General features: G+C 29.8%; 1 protein-coding gene across 1 annotated transcript; it reads left to right on the plus strand.

Annotated features, from left to right (window-relative positions):
* Positions 1 to 5,754, plus strand: LOC116030728 (GDSL esterase/lipase At1g28580-like). The gene is made up of 5 exons (XM_031273044.1): positions 1 to 288; positions 787 to 1,008; positions 4,536 to 4,684; positions 4,907 to 5,186; positions 5,255 to 5,754. The coding sequence occupies exons 1-5, from the start codon at positions 57 to 59 to the stop codon at positions 5,512 to 5,514; spliced, it is 1,143 nt and encodes a 380-aa protein (XP_031128904.1). The 5' UTR covers positions 1 to 56; the 3' UTR covers positions 5,515 to 5,754.
* Positions 5,755 to 8,729: the final 2,975 nt, after the last annotated feature.

Genomic DNA, 8,729 nt, shown 5'->3' on the forward strand with positions numbered 1-8,729 from the left:
CCTGATCACCTTTGCCTTTTTGTCTCTCTTTTGTAATTGGTTACGTTATCATAACTATGGAACAAATGATAAATATCCTTTTCATTCTCTCCATTCTACTTACACCGTCGGTGGGGTGCTATACGGCAATTTTTGGCTTCGGCGATTCCGTTACCGATACCGGAAACCACCTTCTCCTCTCTCCCTCCAACGATATTCCCCACATGGGACTTCCGCCTTACGGGGAAACCTTCTTCGGCCACCCCACCGGCCGCTGCTCCGACGGCCGCCTAATTATTGACTTCATCGGTGAGTATATATATATATATATATATATTTCTATTCGCCCTTACGTGCGGCCGTGCGGTTTACACCACTCAATGTTAAGAAATGCACCACTCTTACGAAATGCACCACTCAATAACATTGAGTGGTGTATTTCATATATGACACCACTCAAATGTTATTGAGTGGTGCATTTCGTAACATTGAGTGGTGCATTTCTTAACATTGAGTGGTGTAAACTGCACGGCCGCACGTAAGGGCGTGACCACACCTGAACATTACCATATATATATATATATATATATATATATATATATATATATATATTACACTGATTACAAGAATTAACTGGAGGATAACTCTGTAATAACACAATCACAGTTTTAGTCAAAATTGATAAGACCTGTTACACCTGCTAAAATATATAGACTAAAACTGTCATTCTGTTAATATTTATGGGACGAAAATTGGTATTTGCCTTCTGTTATTTATTAACGAGCAGAGGATTGTTGTTGTTGGCAGCTGAACGGTTTGGGCTTCCGTTGCTGCCACCGTCGGCCGGAACACTTTTGGGCGGCATTAATACAAAGGGAGGTGTGAATTTCGCGTTCGTCGGAGCGGCGGCGATGGACAGTTTATTCTATGAAGAAAGAGGGATTAGCAATATTTATACCAATGTTTCCATGAGAGTTCAGTTGAATTGGTTCAAAGACATGCTGCCATCTCTGTGCACAACACGTTCAAGTAAGTATAGTGGCACTCCGTGCTCAATCACAGATATATTGTGATGACACTGACAAAACATACTTTTATATATATATATATATATATATATATATATATATATATATATATATATATATATATATATATATATATGACACAATCATTATTTTGTACGTTTTGAGCGAAAAAAAATACAAATATATTACAAGTTTCACAGTAGGGATTCATGCATATATATGTTATTATTATTGTTTATAAAATACTATACCCTATTTGAAGATCTCATGAATCCTTATAAATTATGCAATTCAACTCATCCTTCTCACATAGGAGAGAGTCACTATAATTTTTTTTTTTTTTTATTGTAAGCATATGAAAAATTAAAAGTATGTAGTTCATAGTTGGATAAAAATCATAAAATTATCTACAAAGTTTACTTGCACGCAATCAGATAATGCGTAGTCAACGCCTGAGCCCTGTTTACAAACTGATTGTCAAAATGATATGACTAATATATAGATTCATGCACATACATGTCCATTTAATTAATCACATGTTCAGCTGTAATAATTAAGACCACCCAATTTTTGGTAGATCTGGCAATTATGGACACAACCTGTTAACACGACAAGAAATCGGACACAAAAATAACGGGGTAGCGTTTAGCCTTAATGTGTCCCAGGTCATTAACGGGTTGACCCGTTAAGAACCCTTTATGTTTCGTGTCTTAACGGATCAACCCGTTAAACCTATTAAGAACCCGTTTAACCCCTTAACATTACATGTTAACCCGGTTACACAAACCCGTTTACAACACGCTAATTAGAATTAAGGATGAATTTACTAAATTAGACCAAGATTCTACACCAATTATTGATGTTCAACAATATGAAATTTGAATTTTTATTATTTTCAATTTTATTCTAAAAACTGGTATGAACTTATTTAATTATGAGTTTTGGATGTTATTTTATCATTGTATGAATGTTAACCCACTTAACCCGTTAATAAATCGTGTTCGTGTTCAAAATTTGAACCCGTTAACCTTAACGTGTCGTGTCCGTGTTTAGCCTTATCGTGTTCGTGTCGTTATCGTGTCGACCAGTTAACGAACACGTATACACGAATTGCCAGGTCTAGTTTTTGGGATGGAAAATACTAATTGGACTCCCAAGTTATATTCTTTATTTTTACTCTTCACACAAAAGTTTGATGTTGACACTTTCCTTAGGATCTACATAATGAAGATAACTTATCATATTTTGTCACGTCATGGAGTAAAAGTAAAGGAGTAAAGAACGTGAGTCCATGTAGTAGAACTCTTTTGTAAATTCAAGTTGTTATCATCTTGGACCTATTTTGTATTACATTTAGCTTAGTAATCACATGTTCGACTCTGAAGTTATTTGTACACTTTTTTTTATTTGAGTTGATCAATTATAAACATTATATTAAAGAGTTAATTCCATTTTTTATCCGAAATTTATAGGTGATAGTCCACTTTAAGTTCCTTTTTATTAAAACATTTACTTTTGGTCTTAGTATTATTGTAACATAACCATTTTTGGTCCTTTATCAACAAAACAGTTTAAATATCGTTAAATACAATAGCATTTCGGTTTTCAATTATGGATGTTTTAAAAAAATAAATATAAAAAATACAACGGTTCAACATACTTTGTATAAAAAAGATTGAAATATCTTAGTATTTAACAATATTTCAACGATTTTGTTTATGGAGGACTAAAATGGTCATACCGCAATAATACTAGGATCAAATTAAGATGTTCTAATAAAAAAGACTAAAAGTGAATTATCACCTAGGTTTATAGGATAAAAAATGAAATTAATATTTACTTCATTGTGATCGTATTTGATGGTTATAATCACTACGTGAGCATCATATCACTCAAAACGCATATTAAGGTAATGACTTTCCCGCAAACGTTTTTAACTTTTTATACATCACAATTACAACGTACATGATTTTCTATTTTATTCGTTTTATTAGTTAAGAGGGGTGATTGTTTTTAACCTTTTTTCTTTATATTACATCCAATCTATGATGTTTTTTTTTTTAGAAACTATATAAAATGTTGCAAGGTGATTTTTTTAAGTTAAAAAAAAAAATTAAAAAGCATTTTTAAAGGAAGTTTGTAAGCATTTAAGACATGTTTACTTCAACTGTTATATGTTTATTGTTGTCTAATTTTTTGGTGTTTTCATTCTCTGTTTTCTATTGTCTATTTTCTATTTAGAAAACTTGTTTACTAACACTTATTTTTTCAAACTTATTTTTTATCTAATGCTATACAATTAACACAAGTTTAATTTCAAAATTCTTATATTTAAAATATTTTTGTAAATGTGTAAAAACTTTATATTTTATATCCGAATCAAATTTATATTCATATATAACATAACTCAAAATTTGACCTATTAAGTTTACCTAAAAATTTAGTTTAGATAATATGAATAATTTTTGAGTTAATATTTAAAATATGTTTAAATATATTCATTTGAGTGAAATATATATATAACTTAAAGTCTAGTATATGTGAAATTACAATATCCAATATCTGAACAAAACTTATATTGTGATATAATATAACTAAAAATATTTGAACAAATAATTTATTGAGTTCAATCAACAAAATCTAAAACTTAGTTAAGAGTCAAGTTTTAGTTGTGATAATATGAATAATGTCTAACTTTAAATATAATCAAAGAAGCTATGTTATGTTTATATAAGTAGAAGATGGTGGTAAGTAAAAATAGATGATAATGAATATAATAATAGTAATGAATAAATATGTAATAAGTAGATATATAATGGGAGAATGTAGTTGTAGTGTACATATATCCAAATTGATGATAGATATTTTGTTTTCTATTTAGACAAAATTGGACGTATCAGATCAATTTTTAAAAAAAAATTGCAGTGATATTTTCGTAATTATTACTAACTTTACTATGCAAACTTGAACACTAAAATATGGAATTCTCATACTTTTTCAGGTTTGCACTTTAGTATTAACATTTTGTACATTTAGTATAAATATTTTACATATTTAGTATTAAACGATCGCACTTGCAAAAATGTGAAAATGCATTGCACTTAGGGTTTCAATTTTATAGTTTATGATTGAATTTTTTATTTTATTTGGTTTAGTGGTTCAATTTTTACTGCTTTAGGTTTAGCATTTACAATTTTAATTTAAAATTTAGCTTTTTCTCTAATCTTATAAAATTTACCAAGTTTGCATGTTTAGTTGTTAAAGACGACATATTTAAGTGTTTAAGTTAGCATAGTGAAATTGATGATAATTACGAAAATGTCACCGCATTATTTTTTAAATTTTTATATAAATTGATAAAATCCGTCTAATTTTTACCTAGGTAAGATTGAGATTGTTAACAATGTAGTGTAGCTGTTTGGTTGCGTGGATATTTGGTTTGTTAGTGACGACCAGACTACATGATCAGCACAAAACTAGATTTGATTTCATTAATTTTTTAGTAAGCAAATAAAATTAGTTGTGCAGATTGCGGAGATCTATTTGAAGGTTCACTTTTTATTCTGGGACCTTTTGGAGGCAACGATTATCGACATGCACTTTTCCAAGGAAGCACCAAAGAAGAGGTTTGGTCATTTGCGCCCAAGGTTGTTGACGCCATTGCCTCAGCTGTAAAGGTACAGAAATCAGTAACAACACTGACAGGATAAACCTTATCTTGTAACCCTAACCAATAAATTAGTCTAGCTTGTCATAGTTGACCAGTTCAAATAAAATGGTCAATGAAACTATTTAAATATTAAACCAACAATCTGATCAATTTGGATTGTCTTTATATACACTTTTTAATGTTTACGATTAATGTCACCTTAGCTTGTTAAATTTGATACTAATTGAAGGAATTGATTGAAGTTGGAGCCAAGACAATCATGGTTCCTGGGGAGATGCCTGACGGATGCTTAGCAGTGACTCTATCACAGTTCCTAAGCACTTCTAGCAAGGATGATTACGACCCAGAAACTGGTTGTCTTATTTGGATGAATAAATTAGCAGAGTTCCACAACCAGCTACTCATAACCCAGCTGGACCACATCCAGAAACAACACCCCAATGTCTTAATAATCTACGCTGATTACTACAACGCTGCCATGAAACTCTATCGCTCTCCACGAAAACATGGTAACCATAAACCCTAACCTAATTGCTTGCACGCTAACGTTGGCAAAACTATAACATAGTTTTTGCAGGATTTGTTGGAGAGCCCAAGTGCCTAAGTGCCTGCTGTGGAGGTGGGGGGCCTTACAACTACAACTCCTCGGCAGAATGTGGCATACCACCTTCCACTGTGTGTTCTGATCCCTCCACATACATTGATTGGGACGGCCCTCACTTGACCGAGGCGGCGTATAGATTGATTTCCATTGACTTGCTTGATGGTCCGTTTACTTCTCCAAAACTTAGGGATGTATGTGCTACTGCAAAGCCTAAAGATCCCCAGGCAATATAGTCTAGTGTATTCACTTGTATTATTGTACTGCACCGTCGATTAATGTATTGTTTGTATCGGTGCAATGATCATTTATTGTGTTCTGGTGATGCTCGCTTTGTGATCTTCTGATCTTAGGGGCAGCAAAAATCTTAGTAGGTATCCCTATCCACCAATTATTTAATCAATTTGGTTGGGTTATTCATGTTAAATAATTACTCAGTACTTGTTAGGATGTTTTTAATGCATTGTTTTGTGTAATTTGATTTTGGCCTTTAATGGTTAAAAATAAATAAATAAACAAATCTCAAGTTGCCAATTTTTAACTACCAAAATCTCATTATAAAACGCATGCATGTGCAGTCGTTATACGGTGGACCATAATCCACAATGTATTGTGGACCATGGTCACAAAATGACGTTGTTTCAGTAAGTAGGGGAAATGGTTGTAGTAAGTCGTAATGGAGTTCCGTAATTGATACTACAGTTCATTTAAAAAGATACTGCCCCACATTTATTTTTATATTATCGAATGAAACTGTAATTGTATCGAAATAAACTGTAGTTGTGTTGAAATGAAACTGCACTGTATATAAAATGAAACTGAATAATAGTTTCACATTTTTGAGTGTGTATTGTACAATGAAACTGTAGTTATATCGAAATGATATTGTAGTTGTGTTGAAAGGAAATTGTAGTTATTTACTCCGTATTATTTTGAGCGGTCACTTTTTAGCCGGTCTCTTGGATTTGTATATATACACATCAAATTTAAATGTTTGAGACTTTTGAGAAAACATACTTGATTAATGTTGATGATTATTGCTTAGAAACAACGTTCTCTGTTGACAATAGTCAAAGAATAATACACGCTATCACCTAGAAGGGAAGGTGGGGCATTAATTTTAGGTTAAAAAATGGAGAGATCATTTTGTCTTAAGACTCTTTTTTTTTTTTCCTTCCTAAAATCCATGGGATTCTAATTCCATAGAAATGAGGGAATTACAATTCCATGGAATTGCAATTCCTTTCAACCAAACGCCTTGTAAGTGTGTTTGTGTGTGTGTGTGTGTATATATATAGAATAAAAAATTAATTGTAATAATCCAACGACCTGTGTTTAATATTAATTATATTATACTATTATTATGGTAATTATTAGCTTAATTACCATAATAATTATTACGTAAATATACTAATATTGTGCAATTATACTATTATACATTTTGATTTTTTATTAGCATTATAGATTTTTTATATAAGTATGCACAAAAAAATAATTTTACCTGAAAATTTTGAATTGTACTTTTTATATACATACATACATACATACATACATATATATATATATATATATATATTAAAATTTTTTTAAATAAATATTATGTGGACATCTGAAAGTCTAAATTGAACTATATTATTGTATAAGATCTGTTGAGTATTTAATTTAATATATAAACATAAATGTTCAATTCAATTGTTAGTTTATAACTTTAATTGAGACAAAATGCACACTTGGTTAAAGTGAAATTCACCAGGCCATAATGGCACATGCACATTTTCATATTATAGTTGTTGTTTTCCCTCTTTACAAAATATAACTATGAGCACAAATTTATTTGGATAAATATGCATATATATGGCAACAATGTCATGGTCAAATCTTCTACGTCGCTGTAAAAGGTGATTGAAATCTTATGCATAAAGGCGAACGAGATTCCTTCAAGAAATTTGGAACATTATTCTTGAAGGAATCTCATGATTTGGAACATATTTTCCAAAATCTCAGCATCTTGTCCCCTATAAATAGCGACATTCTCAAAGCTTGAAGACAAACTTTCTGCAGAATTCCTCAACGCACCAAATTTTCCTTTTCTCCTTCAGCATTTTCCAATTCCTCCTTGACAAAAGGTTGCCATGAGATAGCTTACTTAAGCCCGCAGCGGGAAAAACATTATTTTTTTAATCATTCTTTTTTTTTTTTTTCATCATGAGGTGTCCTTATTTGCACCGAACTGGCCCAATTAATCATTCTTTGATCACTCGTAGTAGTACAAAAATTTTAGGGACATTTATTTCAAAAAATTGTTTTATATTTTTGTTTTTAAAATTCAGTGTTTAGTTTTTTTTTCTCTCTATTTTCTATTTAAAAAACTTATTTACTAATATTTATATTTTTTTACTTTTTTTTTACTATCGTTATAAAATTAACGCAATTAAGTACGTATAATTTTGAGTTATTTTATGACCAAATATTTAAAATATTTTTGGATATGTTTAGTTTAAACGGAATTGAATAAATATAATTTTTACTTTTAAATATAATAATCTATTGAGTTCAATCAAAATTTAAAATTTGGTGTAGGTTTAAGCTTGAATTGTGATGATGTGACAAATGTTTATCTTTAAACATAAACAAATAAGTTGTGTTTATATAAGTGTGAGTAGAAAAAAAAAAAGATCTTGATAAGTATGAGAAGATGAATGTAATCATAATAATGAATAAATATGTAAGTAGATAATGGTGGTAATGTGATTATAGTAATATATAGCCGAATAGAGGATAATTGATTCTATTTCCCATTAGAAAAGTTTTTAAAAGTTCTTCAGTTTTCAAAATGGAAAAATTGTGCTAGTAAACATCAAGATCGGCCTTGGGCATGTGCGGCCAGGGCGACGGCATATGGACCATAATTTTTTGAGCCCAATTTTTTTATAAATATATTTTATATAAAAGTCATTGTTTTTATACTTGGTAATTATGTTTTTAGAATCCATAAGTTAATCTTAATTTAAACTGAAAATAAAATTGTAGAAAGGATTCACATTGAAATTTCGGTGAATAAATTTATATTTAAAATATTCATGAAAATGTAACTCTTAAATTAAATTTTGAATTGTATTTTTTTTCTTTGTTGAACTTTTAGGCATTATATTCGGACAAAATTTATTTTATTAAATTATTATTTTTGTTATAGAATACCATAGTTTGAATTCCAATTAGATTTAGACTCAATTTGAGATCTTCTATACTTCTATTGTTATCTTTCAGAGGTCTTTTAGGGTTATTAGATGATTTTTTGTTGTTGTTTATTATTGCTAGAAAAAAAAAACATTATTTTATGTAAGAAAGTGAGAAACAATGAAGCATTGAACCAATCTTAAAAAAAAAAAAAAAAAAAAAAAAAAAAAAAAAAAAAAAAAAAAAAAAAAAAAAAAAAAAAAAAAAAAAGGTT

This window comes from Ipomoea triloba, chromosome 9, assembly GCF_003576645.1.
Source record: "Ipomoea triloba cultivar NCNSP0323 chromosome 9, ASM357664v1".
Taxonomy (NCBI): domain Eukaryota; kingdom Viridiplantae; phylum Streptophyta; class Magnoliopsida; order Solanales; family Convolvulaceae; genus Ipomoea; species Ipomoea triloba.